At 41.6% G+C, this 17,201-nt stretch overlaps 2 protein-coding genes across 3 annotated transcripts in view; one reads left to right on the top strand and one right to left on the bottom strand.

Annotated features, from left to right (window-relative positions):
• The window catches only part of RAPH1 (Ras association (RalGDS/AF-6) and pleckstrin homology domains 1), a 184,430-nt gene that overhangs the window by 135,109 nt on the left and 32,120 nt on the right, over window positions 1-17,201 (bottom strand). The gene's annotated exons all lie outside the window — the stretch shown is intronic.
• On the top strand, window positions 511-11,776 carry CD28 (CD28 molecule). Of its 2 annotated transcripts, none has more exons than XM_054636567.2 (4): window positions 511-682; window positions 6,831-7,184; window positions 7,438-7,556; window positions 10,295-11,776. In XM_054636567.2, exons 1-4 carry the CDS (start codon window positions 628-630, stop codon window positions 10,427-10,429), a joined length of 663 nt encoding a protein of 220 aa, XP_054492542.1. In that variant the 5' UTR covers window positions 511-627; the 3' UTR covers window positions 10,430-11,776. The 2 variants fall into 2 exon arrangements, with proteins under 2 accessions (XP_054492542.1, XP_054492541.1); XM_054636566.2 differs by having other exon boundaries at window positions 10,292-11,776.

Genomic DNA, 17,201 nt, shown 5'->3' with positions numbered 1-17,201 from the left:
AATTACCATGAATGAAAAACTGCCCAAAAATGCCAGTGTTCCCAGGGGCTGGGAAAACAGGCAGGAGCAACATGGCAGGCCAAGAGAGGAAGATTTCTGCTCCTAGGAGTGAGGAAAGGTGAAGGTTCCTGAGCACACAACTTCCTGAGAGGCTAGATCTGGCCACCAGGAACTTAGAAACTGGTCTTTGCATCTCCTGTCATGATGGAACCAGTATACACGTGTATATACTCTTGGTAAATAAAGAGCACTGCATCCCTGGGGAATTCCATTCCTCCCTGACAGGAGCAGCCTTGCAGAGCCCCAAACATAACCACTCCTGGCAATACAGGGCTGACAGTCCCTTCTTGATAGCTTCCAGCACCTCTTAAGCATTACTGAGCTTCGCAGGCGCAACTTCCTAAGACTAAAATCATCAAACAATTAAACTTCCTGTTCAAGCACTGCTGTTACATTTTTACTTGGCAGTGTACCACGTGCTGCAGAGAGAGGAGGAGAGAGATTGTGTGAGCACCTGAGGGTGCAGCCCGGCCACACGGGGAAGGAAGGCTGGTGCTGCGGGGCCCTGGGAGTCGCAGCAGTACCTGCAGGGGGTGGAGACAAGGCAGCGGGCCCACCATTAACACCATGCTCCTGGGGATCCTCTTGATGCTCTTCTTCATCCCCACTGCTGATGTAACAGGTAACAAAAACCCCCGACATTTCAATCCTTTCCCCTATTTTTTTCTCACTTTGAAGGTCTGGGAAAGGAGAGTGAGAGCATGCTGCAATCGGATCAATTTGATATAACCAAGAGGCTAATTTTTCTCCTGCCAGAAGTATCCCTCCAAGATGAAACCCAGGAGCTTTCTTTGAATTTGACTTCTCTCTAGATCCATTTGGAAATTGCATGCATAGGTAGAGGGGTGTTTATTTCACCTACCACCTGGGTTTAATAAGTTCTGCTCACAAGTGCCTTTTCTTGGGGGCAGCAGGTCTGAGCAGACCTGGCGCCAGCACCTGTGTTGGGGCAGACTCTCCACATCCCCAAATCTACTTCTAAAGCTTTAGGCTTCCCCATGGCCTGGCTTCGTGTCATGGGCTCCAGTGCTGAGTGCAAAAACATCCTCACAGGTTTAGCAAATAAATGCTCAAAAGGAGAGTTGCTTACTGAGCTCAAAGGTGGAAGGATGGGACTTGCCAAGTTTCTGATTTTTGCATTGTTTAGTGGTTTACCGATACTAACTAGACATCTAGTTTCTTTCTGAAGATCTTTGGGAAAAAAAAAATCTTTTTGAGATTTTAAAATCCTGAATCTTAGTGAATCTTCCTGACTCTTCAGTTGTTGTGCTGAGGGTACTTATCTTGGTGTTGGCTTGCTGATGCAGTGTTCCTGTGTTCAGACCTAACACGTCTTTCCAATGGGTACATTTAAGGCAAAGCAAGGCAAAAGATGCAGGCTTTTGCTAGGATAATCTTGAGACAGACAATTTTTCAGACTGCTGGCTGTGAACTTCTCCAAATATCAGTCTTTTGTATTTTCCAGGGAAGTTACAAATAGGAATAAAAATCTGTTTTCCAGTACAAAATTTTTAACATAGAGAACATCTTAAAAAGTCCCTTTTTCTAGTATGAGAGATGCAATTGAATATATTTTTTTCTTATTTCTACATTATTGTTCTGTCGTTCTTTTCCTTAGTGAAGGCATTGTTGTTTGCATGACACTGTGATATACATTTTTTAAGAAATCATAGGGTTTTTTTCCTTGTCCTTTCCCATGTTTATAATTCTGTTTGCAATATCATAGTTATTTCCACAGCAGGCCCCTGGATTGTCAAAGAAGACACTAATTCCAGGAGGGGATAAGTATCAGCAGTAGGTTAACAGTTCTGAACACTATTCCATGAGGTGTGAACAGCTTTTAAGCAGTGCTTTTGAATTGCAACAAAATAAATCACAGTGTGTGGTTCTCAGACACAGGTGTTATGCCACGGCTTTATAGACACACATACACTTGCTTTGCATGAAGACCTTGTGTTTCTCCAACAGATTCACCAAGATTGTACAACTTCTTAAAGAGAAGCACATGAGGTCATTTGCTTCTCAGGGCTTTCATCCTTTCCCCATCTCTATTTTCTTCACTCTTCATTTTCAAGATAAGTGGTCCTTAGTATGTGGAAAACATTAAGGCAGGTCAAAACCCTGCAGGACTTCCTCAAGCCATGAAGTGCACTATAAGCCTCAGGTATTTTGGTTTGGGAAAATCCACAGAATTCATCCTGTTGTTAGACTATACCAGTAGCTGCTGCAGGTTGAGTTTAAATCATAAAAAAGGACTTGAAATACTAGTTCAGTCATTTCCCTTTTGCAGAAACGCTAACGTTTGCAAAGTTTGTCCTCCTCCCCTTTTTGTTGGCTAAATAATTACCTTGCTGTGGACTGTCAGAGAGACAGCTAGATCAAAGATCAAGTGTCTGGTATTTTGTGAAATAAGTAATATAAGGAGGTTCCCACTGCAGTGTACCACAACTGACCTCATCTTTTTACTATCCACATAACCTTCTGGCTTATGGTCTCTGGGGGTTAAAACCAACTTCTAACCTACCCAGATTACCAGAATGCAAAAGATGGATGGATATGAGGCAAGGTTAGCCAAGAGTAGGATGACATCAACTAATTCCTGTTTTAAAAAAACAAATCACAAACTGCCAAGAAAAACCCCTGTGCTCACACAGGGATTTGACTAAAGCAAGAGTGGCACCTGGGCTTTCTGGAGTACTCCTGCAGTACTTGCAGCAAAGCAGGAAAGAGCCAGAAGGAGAGGATCCCCCCAGCTGCCCATCACACAGCTGGGTGACCTCGAACCAAAGTGAACAAGAAGGACCCTTGTATCTGGGAAAGAAGAGTAAGCATAATTCAACAACAAACCAGTAACAGCAAAAACAAAATAGCTTTGTTTATAACATATCTCTGTGCCTTTCTGCCTGCAGCTTAAACAAATTCCTTTCAGTTTTTTCATTTAGGTTTTTCCCTATCCCCCCAGGGTGTTTGGTGGGCCATTTTTTCCCTGTGCTTTCAGAAATGCCAACTTATTTTAGATACTTTGCTATGGAAAATAGCTTCTTGAAGTCAGCTGGCATAAAAAAGGATGAAGAGCACAAAATATTTTAGCAGAATATTTTTTTCCAATAGCTGATGATGATTCATGAAGAGTTCTGGTGAAAAAAAAAAAAAAGCAACACCTCAAAATAGTTATTTTCCATACTTTGTCAACTCTATTTCACTTTCTTGGCAAATAGAAAAAAAAAAAAAACTTCAATGAAGTTTGGCTTGCATTGGGTTCAATGATCAGAGAGTCAGTGTTTTACAGATATTATAGATGGATGGCATTTTGTTTCATGGTCCAAAACCCCCTCACATGTGATTACAAGAAATATTCAACACTACAAATAATCTATAAAAAGCTTAACAAGCATTCAGAGATCTTACACACCATTGCATATAAATCCTAAAATCCTGAGAAGGCTTGCAGCCTGTGTACACTGACTGAAATGATTTTACATTTTTAAAGTCACTGCTTTTTGAAACTGTAAACAATTATTTTTCATAACTGGTATTTTCTTGGCTGGGTAAGGCCAAGATACGGATATTTATTACTACACAGCATGGCTGAACACAGCTCTGAAGTGGCAATCATAACCCTAATTAGGGGAATGGAAACACCAACTACATGTTTCAGAGTTTCACCATTTAACAAACCCAAAGTGATATTTATTAGGAAAAACTGTCTTTGTGAAGGCAAAAGCAGCCTCAGCCCATGTTTGCTCAGAATGGGCTAGATCCTACTAAGAACGTAGTCAAATCCTATTCAGATCACCCAGGAAGTGAGGGATGTTCGGCATTACTCTGTCATCCCCATGAAACCAGCACACATTTTAGTATGACTGACTTTCTTCAATTCAAAACATTCTCCAAGTCCAAATGAGGAGGACAACAGCAGGGCTTCTCCAGCATGCCAGTGGGGTAAGCTTGCCTTGCCCCTGTTGCAATTGCCGCCCAACCAATTCATGTGGTGCTAATGAGTTCTTCCTATAAAGGAAAACAAAAATATCTCCTTTAATTTAGATTTGAACTAATTTGTGAAAGTAGATTTGGGTGCTTATCTTCAATCATGTAGGAGCTGTCTTCATTTAATGACCGGCAAATGAGCATTTCCCACTGCTCAGCCAGTCTCCATCCCAGCATCAGCAGCACGGAGCTGGGTTATCAAGCCTAGCCTGCAACACAAGGCAAGCAGAGTCGATTATAAATACAAGAGGTGAAAATAAGTTGAAGAAATTTATCATTTAAGGTGGGTGTATCAAAAGAGACTAGTTGCCAATTAGCATTGTGTCATGGCAGGGACATAAATAGTCCAGAGCTGCAGTTAAACAGTGGAGTTCAAGGCATGAACTCGCAAGTCTAAACATCAGGAATACAGGTTAGCTAATGACACCAGAAGAGAGGGGGGTAAGTCATTGGGGTCTGCAGAAGAGTCTAAATAACATCTGAAGGCAGTCCCTCAGGGATGGGATTTTCAGTGTTCTCTGACTTTCCTCTGGCCACAGAGAAAATGTGATCAGGCTGAGCAATAAATATCCATTAGTTTTCTGTAAGTACTTGCAATGAAAACAGGCAAGCATTTTTTTTTTTAAGTGTAACGCTTCTGTCTGTTCTGGGACCCTATTTTGGTTGTCAACTCTGAGACAGAAAAGGTCTCGCCTGAAGGTGTATTCAGTCCCTGTGACAATCAGGGTTGTAGTAGTGCACAAATACTGTAAAACAGTAGAACAACTCTGTCTCAAGTGAGATGTGTAGAATTCAGCTGTGCTAAAGGTGGAAAATTCTACTGCAGACTTGCAAACTGCCACACGGGCCAAAGATCACTTTTCTGGCCAACAAAATAATGATCAAATACCTTGTCTAAAGCAGTGGAATCCAAACCTCACCCCTTACTAGAATGCCTTATAAGCCTATGTGAGAGCTTTTGTCGGAAAATGCTGATTCAAGGAAACCAAATTGTTTTGCTGAAATGTCTTCATTTTGATGAAAACTCACCACAGTAAGAGTCTTACTTGAGTAAAGACTCGCTTTCTTACTCTCTTACTTAGCCACTCTGTCCTAGGATTCAAAGATCCTTGTCTCTTTCTATTGGAAGGCCTGGAAATGTTATCCTTCAATCAAAGTTTCACAGTGTTTTGGTTGCCTGGACATGGAATTTCAGAGCTGTTATGAGCTCTCCTCCACTCCCGCACTTACAATGCTGAGCAGAGAGATGCAAGGAGGGTAGGCTACAGTCTTTCTTTGCTAAAGATAGGCAGTAGAGCATTCCCTGTCTCACATCTCCTTCTCTCGTTTGAAGCAAGGGCTGGTAAATGAGACTTTCAATAAGAGAATTAACAGCTTCAGCAGTTTCACAAGTTCTGCTGATAACAGGAGAACCTGCTAGCCAAAGGTTGTTTTTACTACCCACAACCTAGCACTAGTCCTAGCCATCTTATGCATCTCTTGTGTTTACTTTCACATTCATCCCAAAGGAGTATCCTGCTCAAGAGGCTGGGGTACTTCATCTTTTTGTGCAGGCATGACTACAGTAAGCATCGTTTGGTCCTAAATATTGTTAAAAACAGTTTTAAATACTAATTTTCTGGGCATTCTGGTTCTGGCCTCCTTCCCACTTCATTTCCCTTACTAGCCTTTTTGAAGTCTCGCCACATGGATTAAGTAGAAAGAATCTATGTTGGCACCACATTTTGAGGACAAGAGGCACAATTGTCATTCTAACAGCCATAGTGATTTTCAGGGATCTGTAAAAGACTTTCCAGACCTCATATGAGCTGAGCTTGCATAAAGACTTAAGCAGTCATATAAAAGCTTTGGCAAGTCTCTAGATTAAGAGCCACAACTCCCTTCCTCTTACTTAGGTGTCATCATTTGGAAAGAAGGGCCTCATTTGTGCAGGATGGCTTTTCTTGGAAGAAGCTGTCATTCTGCATAGTCCTTGCTATGTTTCATTGTTTGGCAGATGATAGCATAGAGGTCTACATGTCAGAAAACATTTCCTGTTTATGTATCAGTCTGGTCAATTAAAATTCAATTATACATTCATGTGACATGCTTTTTTCAGGCTTTTTTCAAGTGCTAAGTGCCAATGCAGTGTCAGATTAGTCAGCTCCTGAGTCCTTTGAGAGATTAAGAATCTACTACAGCTTCTGGCTAGAGAAATTACTTATTTTACATTAAAATGATAGCTGTTCATGCTTTTAGTGTTCATTGCCCAAGGTCCAAACCCTTGAAATGGTTCAGCAAATCCACCTGCAAACTCTTCAGGAGTCCTTGAATTAAAAAGAAAATGTATAAATAATATTCTCTTATCTGGCTGCAGTGTCAATTCATAGTATTTTCACTCCATAATGTTCCCCAGGAAACTGCTGGCAGAGTAAAGGATAGGCTAAGAGGGCCTTAGGTATACACACAAGCACACAGGTGCAGACTAGGCCTCTGAGCTCTGATGTTACATCTTAATCACAGGACCCTCTCTCTGCTAGTGTTCTGACTCTGAAGAAAAACACTCTTGATCTCAGTCTCCCCTAGAGACTGTGTAATATTATTTACATGCAGGTGGATTGCTGCAACAGTAGTTCCTGTGAGAAACTGCTTCTGCAGATGGGTTGTTTTGTACTCCCTGGTAGGGAGTGTTAGCAGGGGAGAGGAGATATGGAGAAGAGTTGCATGGGAGGATGTGGGGTTCTGAAATCTCACACTATATTTTATAAACAAGTGCTCTTCTCATTTTCTCCCCTCCCTTCCAGAAAACAAGATTTTAGTGGCTCAGCATCCTTTGCTCATTGTAACTAACCAAACTGCAACTCTAGTTTGCAACTACACATACAATGGGACAGGGAAGGAATTTCGAGCTTCGCTACACAAAGGAACGGACAGTTCAGTTGAAGTTTGCTTTATTTCATGGAACATAACCAAAATGAGGAGCAATTCAACTAAAGAATTCAACTGCCAGGGGGATCATGATAAAGACAAAGTCATCTTCAATCTTTGGAACATGAATGCCAACCAAACTGACATCTACTTCTGCAAAATTGAGGTCATGTATCCACCCCCGTATGTCTACAATGAGAAGAGCAACGGGACTGTCATTCATGTTAAAGGTAAGCTGAGAAACCTCTGTAGGCCAATATCCTCCCTATGCACACTCCCTACATAATGGCTGGAGGCAGTTTGTTGCCTTAAAAAAAAAAGTTGGATTGCCTGGTAAAACTACATTCCTGCTCTGGACTTCCTGAAGAAGAGATCTTAAAATGATGATTAGTAAAAACGACACATTGGAACAAGGAATAAATAATCAAAGACTGATGTTTTTAATTTCATATACTTAAAGTTTTCTTTGCTCTTTCCTTAAAGAGACACCCACCCAAATACAAGAGCCTCAGTCTACAATTCCTTTGTGGATTCTGGCAACAGTGACTGGAATTCTTGCGCTCTACAGTATGCTAATAACAGCAGGTTTTTTTAACTATTGGGTAAGAAACTTGTATTTTCCTTTGTTCTGTATGCTCTAGTAGTTCATTTCTCAGGCTATACTTGCCATGTTTACCACTAACTCACTGATACCCCTTCAGTACAGGATGGCAGTGTTTCTTCATCCCAGCTATGTATGCACACCCATGGTGTACCCCAAAAGAGCTGAAACACCAGATGCTCTCCAGGTGGGTTGTCAGGCCTCTGCAGTAGAGTCCTACAGCAGATAGTAATGCCGCAGTGTTGGCAGTGCCCTGCACACCAGCAATACTGGGACACCTCTGCCAGCTGAACCCGTCGGGGAAATCTAGAACTACAAGCATTTCTGGCAAAACCCTGTGAGACTATACTGACAGGAGCTCACCTACAATAAAACAATCTATAGGGAGCCCTCAGCCCAGGACCATCTGCACTGGTGTCTTGTGCCTTTCAGCAAGACTATTTCTGGCAGCTTGACTACAAGGGAGTAGGAGCACCTGGATCTCAGTAGTCTCTTGTCTGTACATCAACAGTAAGAAAGCTGAGACAGCCTTATGGCTCATAATTTTTGCTTTTTAAACTCTCTGGAGAGTTGACTGGCCCGAGTTGCATCTAGTTCTCCTCCTGGCATGATACAGGGGCAGCAGAAGGACATTTTCCTTCCTAAGCAGAAGGACATTTTCCTCCCTAAGGGCAAGTCTTAGGACTGTGATCTCCAGAGCCAATTTACACTACTTACTCCATGTGAGAAAGACTTGAACATATAGAACTCAATTCCTTGCACTCTGACTTTCCCCTCTATTTTTGTTGTTAAATAGCAATTTTCAACACAACAATTATGAGGTAGCCTGTATAAAGGGTCCAGAGTCCCTGCCAGGTTAAATGTTGCATGTATACAGAAAGCCACTGTCACTGCTAGCTGAAGCTTAAGATCTGCTAAGTGTTTCACAAAAGGACATTTTCTCAATCTGTGGCTATTTCTAATGGAAAACAATCAAAGGAGGCACTGCCGCAGGAAAATGGAAAGGCCAGTTAAGTGGTTCCTCTTTGTGCCCTATTGTAGAGGCTGACTGACGAGAGCTGAAAGGATTACTAGAGCAGCTGCTGGTGTTACAGTGCTGTGCTGCAGATGAGATGCTATAGCTTCAAATCCATCATTTACAATCTGAACCATTTTCTCTGTGCTTTATTCATTTGCTACCTAATGGCTTCACACTTTGCCACTAACATGTCTGTCCCCAACAAGGGTGACAAGGCTGCATTGCCATGTGTGCTGTTTGCTGCATCATTTTTTACCTGCTGCTATTACTGCTGGTAGTATTTTTCAGATAATATGTATTCTGATTGTGGATGTATTTAGAGTCTTGTTGAATGTAAATACAGCTGCCTAGGAGACACTGTGAATTGTAAAAAAAGTTCCTAATTGTGGTACTCGACAGACATGGCAAGCCTGATCAGTTCCTGAAAGCAGCTAAAGATTTGTCTATTTTCATACAGTTCTGCCTTCCCTGAAGGAAAACTGCTTTCCACTGCAAACATAGCAGTCTTTCATCCTGTAACAGCCCAACAATCACTCATGCTAGCAAAATGTCTTTCTCCCATGCAAAAATACCTCCTAGGTGAATCAGAAATCCTGTATTATGGAGATGAACACAGAGATAAAGCTTTCTATCTAATGCTCTACACGCACTGACTGAATTACATGGCTTAAGCAGTATGTAACTCACATTCAACCCTTTGCATATATATAACATTAATGTTAAAACGCTTAAAATATTTCATAGTAACTGCCTCACTCTGCACACACAACATAATTCATCCATCAGATTTTCTAATGCAAACCTCCTCCAATTCCACAGCATCATATGCATGTATAATGCAGCATATGCAACTATTTCTGTACATGGGAAGGAAATATCAGTAAAAAGGAGATCACAAAAGAGGGTATGATCACTATTAAAGGAAAAAGCATGGAAGCACTTTACTTACCCCTGATCAATAAAGCCTTAAGCTATGTAAAAAACACCAAGCTTTTGCACAGCCTGCAGCAGTCAGAGGCTGAAATGCTGCTGTAGCCACATATTTCCTCTGTGATTTTAGGCAAATTATTTCACCTGTCTTCTGCTTATTTCTAAATTTCTTATTTCTAAAAAGAGCCAATTCTTCCCTTGTCACACACGGGCATTATAAGCAGGAATCCAACAGTGGAAATAAGATTTTTGAGGCCCAGATTTGGAGACATAAAAGATTAAAATCAGCTCTGATTCTTTCACTCCTTGAAGGAAGGTTCAGGACAACATATACATTGTGTCTTACTGCTGTAAATAATAGGAAAACCATAGTCTGGGCTGATTTTTCATGCTCTTTTTTTGTTTGAGTTAAGCTAATTTCTCTTTACTTCCTAATAAATGAGGACAGCCTTCACAGCTCAAACTCTGTTGTTTCTGCTGAATCATTCCACAGATGAGAGAGGCAAGATGATGGTAAGAGGCATCAGTTTGTATCCTTGGTGTGTAGCATTCCTTTACCTGAAGAACTAACACTGTTAATCTCCTGCCAGATAAGCTGGAGACTTGCTTTTAGGTTGGGCAAATTCCATAGATTATTTGATGAGAACATGTGTTCTATTTCTTTTGTAAATGTATTTAAACCTAAAGCCGCCTTACAAATACGCCTGCTTCCCTGAACAGGGACCTAGGGCCAGAACTGTCAGCAGCTAACATGAGAGTTTTCACAGTTGTCTTCCCCTTTCCCACAGCAGAAATCCAAGAAGCACATGTACCATCAGAGTGACTACATGAACATGACTCCCCGGCACCCTCCATACAAGAACAAAGGTTACCCATCCTATGCACCAACGCGGGACTACACTGCCTATCGGTCCTGGCAGCCCTGATCCCACAGGAGCCTCGTGCGCTTCTGGGCAGACACATGCCCTGGGGCATGGAAGGAAGGACAGCCTCTCACCTTCTCATCGTCTTTGTTGCTATTGATTACAGACACCTACACCATAGCAAGTATTAACTAAACTTTGATCTAAAAGAATATCAGACCAACAAACCAATATAAAAAGGGGGGACAGAAAGGGGGGAAGTAAAAAAAAGAATTTTTCTCCATGATGGCTGAAAATGAGGCCCAGCTTGTGTTGGGGGTTGTCAGTGGATAAGACGGAAAGATGGCATCAGACCTCAGAGCTGGTTTCTTCCTAACACTTGTGGTTTTGCTCAGCTGTTGGAAGAAGCAGAACTTCTAATCTTTTCCAATTACTACTACCTTAGATTTAACCCTTAATTTCCTTCCCTGTATTGTTACTGTTAAACCTGGCAAAATGTAAAAAATAATATTTTTTTCTCTGTAAGACAAAGACACAGTTTGAAGTTCAAAACACATGCTTAAAAGAAAGAGGAAAAGGTCAGTCAGAAGGCATCCAAGCTATTGCGCTATGGAGCAACTGATCTGCCAGGAGAAATCAAGCTAATAGAAAACTAGTAAACCTTCAACATATGAGTCCTTAGGCTGGACACCTTGTAAATGTTCATAAGGCCATCTGCAGTCATGACCAAGCAACTCCACAGACCGAAAGAGCAAGCAACCTGAAGAAAAAATCAAGACAAGTGGGAGAGGAAGAAAGATGTCTTCATCATGAACAATCCCATTTCTTTTTTGTTTGCCTTCTGCATCAAGAGAATGCAAAGTCATATATGAAGCATTAGAAACAGAGAGTTCAGATTTTGAGAAGATTTTTACTTTATTTTTTAATTTGAGATTTCAGAAGGTATTCTCCTGAGTCCTCCTGAAAATTCATGCACATCTTCTGGCTCCTAGGTTGTACCAGAGCTCTTCTGAAAATCTGGGTCAAGTTATGAGTAACTAAAGACCACTTAAATTTTTTTTTCCCGTAAGTAACTGGTTTTTGGGGTGTGAGAGGATTCTTCATTCTCAGCACTGTAAATTGGACATGCAAGTTCTCAGACATCTTCAGGATCTGCTCTGGGCACTTTGAGAACTTTGTGTTATCTGGAAGTTCCTTTTCTCTCTAAAGATGTTCTTCAGGGCTGCTCCATGCCAAAGCAGGACAAAGCCATTAGCAAAACGTGATCCATTCTTTCAATCTAGTATATTTACAATAACAGGACATCCTAAATTGTAAATAGGGTTGCCTTGGCATAAAATCCCTTTTCATACTGATGAAACAATGTTTATTTTATAAAGACTGCTGAATAAACAATTTTAAAAAACCACATTCCCATCTTGAAATAAAATTTGGATTGTACAACATTTAATTTCCTTCAAGCTAGGATAAGAATATTCTTTCTCTCTTTGAGGAGGCAGGGTGAAAGTAGAGATGTGGAAGAATGACAACAATCTACTTTGATGTCTTAAGCCAAGAAAACAACTTTGGCACTTCCAAATTGGAAGGTTTTTTTAAAATTTGCTGACTGGGCCTCAAATCTTCCACTCTGAGTCTTATATCACCATGAACCATGTTCCTGGAGGGTGCTGTGCCACTCTGAGCAGCCACCTCTGAGGTGCCCCCTGCCCTAGGCAGGGACAGCAGAATCCCAATGGCAATGGTAAACAAAGCCCAAGAGGCAGTGCTGGGTCCTCAGCAGTGCTCTCTCCTCAGCAGAGAATCCAGTCATGAACCTGGCAGGCCCTGAGAGCCTTGGTCTGGTTCAGTTCAGCAAACTCAAAAGCTTATGATTGAACCAAAGAACTTCAAAACAAAGTCTGATTTATTTCTTCTCCTTTCCCCTCACCACATTCACAAACACTCCAAGGCTGACATTTTTCCACATACAATTTTTTCCCTGCACCTTTGTACTGCAGCTGAGGCAGCTAGGAGCATGTGCACAGAGCAGAGGGGAGGGAGCCAGGCACATTGGCATCGCTGCATGGTCCCAGCCTGGCCCTCCTTGCTGGCACTGACAGAGGGATGCTAATGCCTTGCCACCTCCCTCCTTACTTGGAGGGGAGATATGAGTGATCCTGTGCTGGGGCACCCAGCCACTTCCAGCAGAGAGCAGCAGGCTGAGCACAGCTCTCTGTCAGGGTATGGCACTGTCTTGCCAATTTCCAGGCTGTCACTGTGTGGCACAATGACACAATGACATGCATGATCACATGGAAAACCACAACTTCTAGTACAAGTATAAGGTGAGATGGCAAATGTGTATCAAACCCACAAAACAGAAGGGATGTTCTTTGCATAAACTGCATATATATACGTATTTAGGTATAGATGCCTCTATTTCATTGCATATATATTCCCTAGAGTTTTATTATACTTTTGGCAATCTCCTTTTAAAATTATTAAATAGATACAGTAAATTAAATCTTGAATGAATGTATTAGGCCTGAGGCTAGTCAGAGGAAACTATTGCTTTCTAAAACAAATATTGGTATAATTTGCTTTCCTTCCCCTAACACTTTTCTACTTTCCATATTTAAAAAATACTGGTAGCTCCCAGGACATGATACTGGAAAGTAAGACCTGGAACATCTGGAGCAAGTATTAATTCATTCAACTGACCAAAAAGGAAGGGAGATACAGGGAAATATCCTAACATGAAAAAATGAGGAGAATCAGGACATGAGAAATCCCAGCACTGTGTTAAAATGGACATTGCTGATATATCAAAGCTCTATAGGGACATGAATTGCAGACTGTTGGAGATGGGATACCAGTAAATTGCTTTTATCCACCACTGTAAAGGATGAAAATAAAGTGTTTGCAGTCTGCATATGTGGATCAGCAGAGTCTACAAGCAGCAATCCTAATTTATTCCATCTGGTTTTAGGCAATGCATAACATGCCAGGACAGTCCTGTCCCTCCCTGGCCGTGCCTTTGGGGTCTATATGCTGTTTATGGGATGACGTAAAAAGAAACCTCCCTCTGCTGCAGCTCTGAACTTGGAAACTGTGCCTCATGGAGGGCAGAGGTAAATCAATAGGGTTTTCTGCCTTACACATAGGTTTAAATTCAAATGCAAATACAATCCTGCCAAAGAGTGATTTAATTTTTCATCCTCCTTTCCCCCACTTTTGGGTGTCAGTGTCAAATGAACATCTGATCTGCAGTAATCACATCTGAACAGCAATCAGCATATGTTGCAAGGGGTCAACCAAGGGTTGTGCAGCTCCAGCCCCCTGCATGCTGATTCCTGTTCTGCATGTCTCCAGCACAGCACAATACAGCCTGCCTCTTCTTTGCTTCCAGGAACCAAAGCCCTAGAAGACTAATGCCAAGGAGGTAGCTTGTGTTATCTCTGCAGTCTTGAACCTTCCCCATTGGGGTGGTCAGGCTTACTAAAGCCAAAAGTCTTGGATGTTCCTTCTAGTCTGAATATTCCAAATTCCAATATCATCCTCCTATTTAACATTTTCCCCTAATGCCTCTTATTTCTTCTGTAGCTATAAATGTGAATCCTGCATCTCTGCCAAACAATATCATATCTTCCTTCTTTGTGCATCATCTTTTCCCTTTCATTGCAATTCCAGACTCAGCAGTTCAGGAATCCATCCTATTTGTTAATCTCTAACACCATTGAGCCTTCCACATGTACTCCTTCCTAACTGGTTACTTGCTTCACAAAGACTGTCTTGTATGCCACATTCCTCCTCAGCTTGGGGTAGGGAGTTGCCATAGGAGATTGAAGCCATGTGGTGATTGGATAGGTACATGTTTTCTGTTTGAAGGATTTGGAGGGTCTTTCATCCCTTTGATTTTTCCCATCATCTTCAGATTTTCAGTTGTGCCAAACAGCCACGTGGGAATCCCACACACCACATGCTTCCCACGGTGCATTTCATTTCTGTACATTTCATTTCCTGTGCATATCAGGCTCTTGGCTATGGCCAAGTTCATTATGCCTGCAGACATGCTCGGACAGCAGAAGCAACTTTGGCTACTGATGGTTTGTTTGACTAATAAAAATATGGTACAAAAAGCTTGAGTTTTAAGAGCACACAGGCAAAGGCTTCAGTGCTAAAGATCAAATCTTTCCACTCTCAGCAAGGCTTTTGCTGTGTGACTGGAAAATGCGTTATGCAAGATGAATCACAGGCCAAGACATAATTTTGTTAGTCATATTAACCAGAAAACAGGTTAGGGTGTTTGAGAACAGGATCAGCTTTGTTAAGGTTCAGTAAAGACTGGGAAAGGCTGAAAACAGCATTAAGCAGTAATTTGTAGCCAAAGTCAGTATCTTTAAGTGGCTGTGAGAAGGAAACAAGCTGCCTATCTTGATGCAAATGGGTTGTTCTTCCCAATTAGGTGCTTTTGTTAGAGCATCACATTACAGTATGCTACTATTCCAGCCTCGAGGGCATGCAGGATAGTATGATGTGGCCAATTTGGCTGACAGAGTATTAGGAGGCTGCCAATTTCATATTAACCCATTTGCAAAGAAACAAAAAGTTGAATGATCTCAAATTCATGTGGGTTTTTTGTTTGCTTGCTTTTTTCTTTTTCTTACCAGATCTTCAGAATCAAGGCACTGGTTCTTACTTCCTGCCGCTCCTGCTGCTCCTGCTGTTGTTGTTTTATTAAAAATTAAATGTAACTTTAGGTCACATAAACTTACCAGGACCACTTCAGTTTCATTCATCTGACGATTGAAAAGAAGGAATGAGGAATTTTTGAAATGAGGAATTTTCAAATGTCATAGTTTTCATAGCTGTTGTATCATTATGGGGCTACATCATTCCTTTTCCTTATTGTCTTCTTATTCCTTCAAGGAAACTATTTTGGATTGGTTGAAATGTTCTCATGGGTTAGAACAAATCTAGTTTTTCAGACAGGAAAGATTACTACCTAACCAGCAAAATCAAAAATACAAGCAAGCAATTTATGACAGTTTTGTGGAAATTAACGCAGTGGTTTCAATCTGGTAGGAGGATCAAATAGCCAAAATTTTTATAATATTCTTTTCTTCTAAAATAAAGAAGCTTAATAAATTATGTACTGAAGTACCTTAAAAGACAAGAGATCAGGTTGCGAAATTAAGAAATCAAAGGCAGGAAATGCCCGAAGGAAGCTTTCCTATGCAGCCTCCCTTCTGCCCCCTCGTGTGGCCGGAGCGGCTCTTTAAGCTCGCTGCGTTTCCCCTGCTCAGCCGAGCCCACGCGGAGCGGGGCCGGCCCCGCTCCCTCGCAGCGCTGCAGGGAGGCTCCGGGGAGGGCCGGAGCAGCCGCTCAGCGGCGACAGATTCCGACAGCAGCTCGAGCCCTTCACATGGGAGGGCTGCAGCAGGGCACAACTAGCAATCAGGCTAGCTTAGATTATAGCTGAATTAGTGCCCGACAGCCTCCTCAGTGCCCCACTAAATTAGATCACTCTGTCGTGAGTCAGAATGAACTAATTTTCCTGCTATGCTTGCTGCCTGTGACAGCCCTTGGGCTACTTTAATCTTCAAACACCAGTGGTCAAGATGAGAGCTGATTTATTTTTTTTCCTCGTGAAAATGATTAAGTAGATTGCTCACATTTCTTCCTGGGCTTCTCAATCTTCCCCAGACAAATCAAAACTGGCTGCAGAAAGGAAATTGTTTATCAGTTTGCGTAGCTCATCAGCTCCTGATACTTAGGGACAGAGGCTGAAGTCCAGGGTGGAATGATGACTTTGGGAGCATTTTCCTGTCTTTGTAGCTTTTTCTCTCATTAGCTGATTGTTGAAGTAATGCCAGTGCTTTATCTTAACAACAACAAAAATGTAAGACTATGAAGATACAGAATTCAACAGCAGGGGAATAACCTCTCTCCCTCCTGAAGACACACACAGTTGACACTAGTTTCAAGTCCAGCCCTGTAAGGGAGAAGTTCACCAGTAAGGATGGAAGAAGCAAAAGGGGTTAAAGGAGAAATCACTCTAAAACCTCTTCAGTGAAATTCTGGAAAAGTCCCTCAGGGAATGGAAATAAACAAACCAGCTGCAGGATGTACTACACAGCTCAGATTTTTGCCTCTCCCTAGCCATACACTAGAAACAACTCCTAAAAACTCCCTAGTCCTTCTTGCCTCAAGAAGTACTTTTTGCTGTTTGGCTGCTCTGCATCATTGAGACATAAGCTGCATTGATGGTGAAAGCCAGGTTAGGTCCTGTTGTGGACTTGGGTGCACAGTCGACTCCCAAGAAACTCTTGAGTTGAAAGCACAAATTATGTTCAAAGGGCAATGGACAAGCAAACTGTCTGGAAAGGTAGGATGGATGAATGGCTGTCTGCAGAAAAAGGGAGGTTAAGCAACTTCAGAGCTTTCCTCCAGCAACTAGAGAAATCCATTAGTTTGAACTGCAGCTGTAGTGGATTTCCTCCAGTAAAAGCAGCTCTTGGAAGGATGAAGTTATTATTTCAGGACATTAAAGTCAAAATAGCCATATATATGCAAAAAAATATTTTAAAATATCCTTATTTTTGCCTTTTCTCTTTTCTGTACTAAATGATTACTTACTTACAAATCCTACATTTAACCTGAAGTATGAAGTTTTAAAAATCAGCGTTCCTTCATTGTCTCTTTTTTAAATTTTTTTTTTAAATTTTTATTAAGGCATTTATGTTGTAGTTCTGCAATCTGATTTCAAACCACTGACGCAGAGACAAAATGAGGACTGGGGTATAGGCAGAGTACATATGGAGTGCAGCTCAGTCCAGTCACAGCATAGCAGTAC

Source organism: Agelaius phoeniceus, chromosome 7, assembly GCF_051311805.1.
Source record: "Agelaius phoeniceus isolate bAgePho1 chromosome 7, bAgePho1.hap1, whole genome shotgun sequence".
In the NCBI taxonomy this organism is placed as follows: Eukaryota; Metazoa; Chordata; class Aves; order Passeriformes; family Icteridae; genus Agelaius; species Agelaius phoeniceus.
The sequence above is the reverse complement of the archived record's forward strand: the minus strand, read 5'-3'. Positions and strand labels throughout refer to the sequence as shown.

Bases quoted from the DNA above. Each gene is read 5' to 3' on its own strand.
- CD28 (XM_054636566.2), top strand. From the start codon at position 628: ATGCTCCTGGGGATCCTCTTGATGCTCTTCTTCATCCCCACTGCTGAT. The intron at 7,185-7,437 runs GTAAGCTGAGAA...CTTTCCTTAAAG, and splicing joins GACTGTCATTCATGTTAAAG to AGACACCCACCCAAATACAA. The intron at 7,557-10,291 runs GTAAGAAACTTG...CCTTTCCCACAG, and splicing joins CAGGTTTTTTTAACTATTGG to CAGAAATCCAAGAAGCACAT.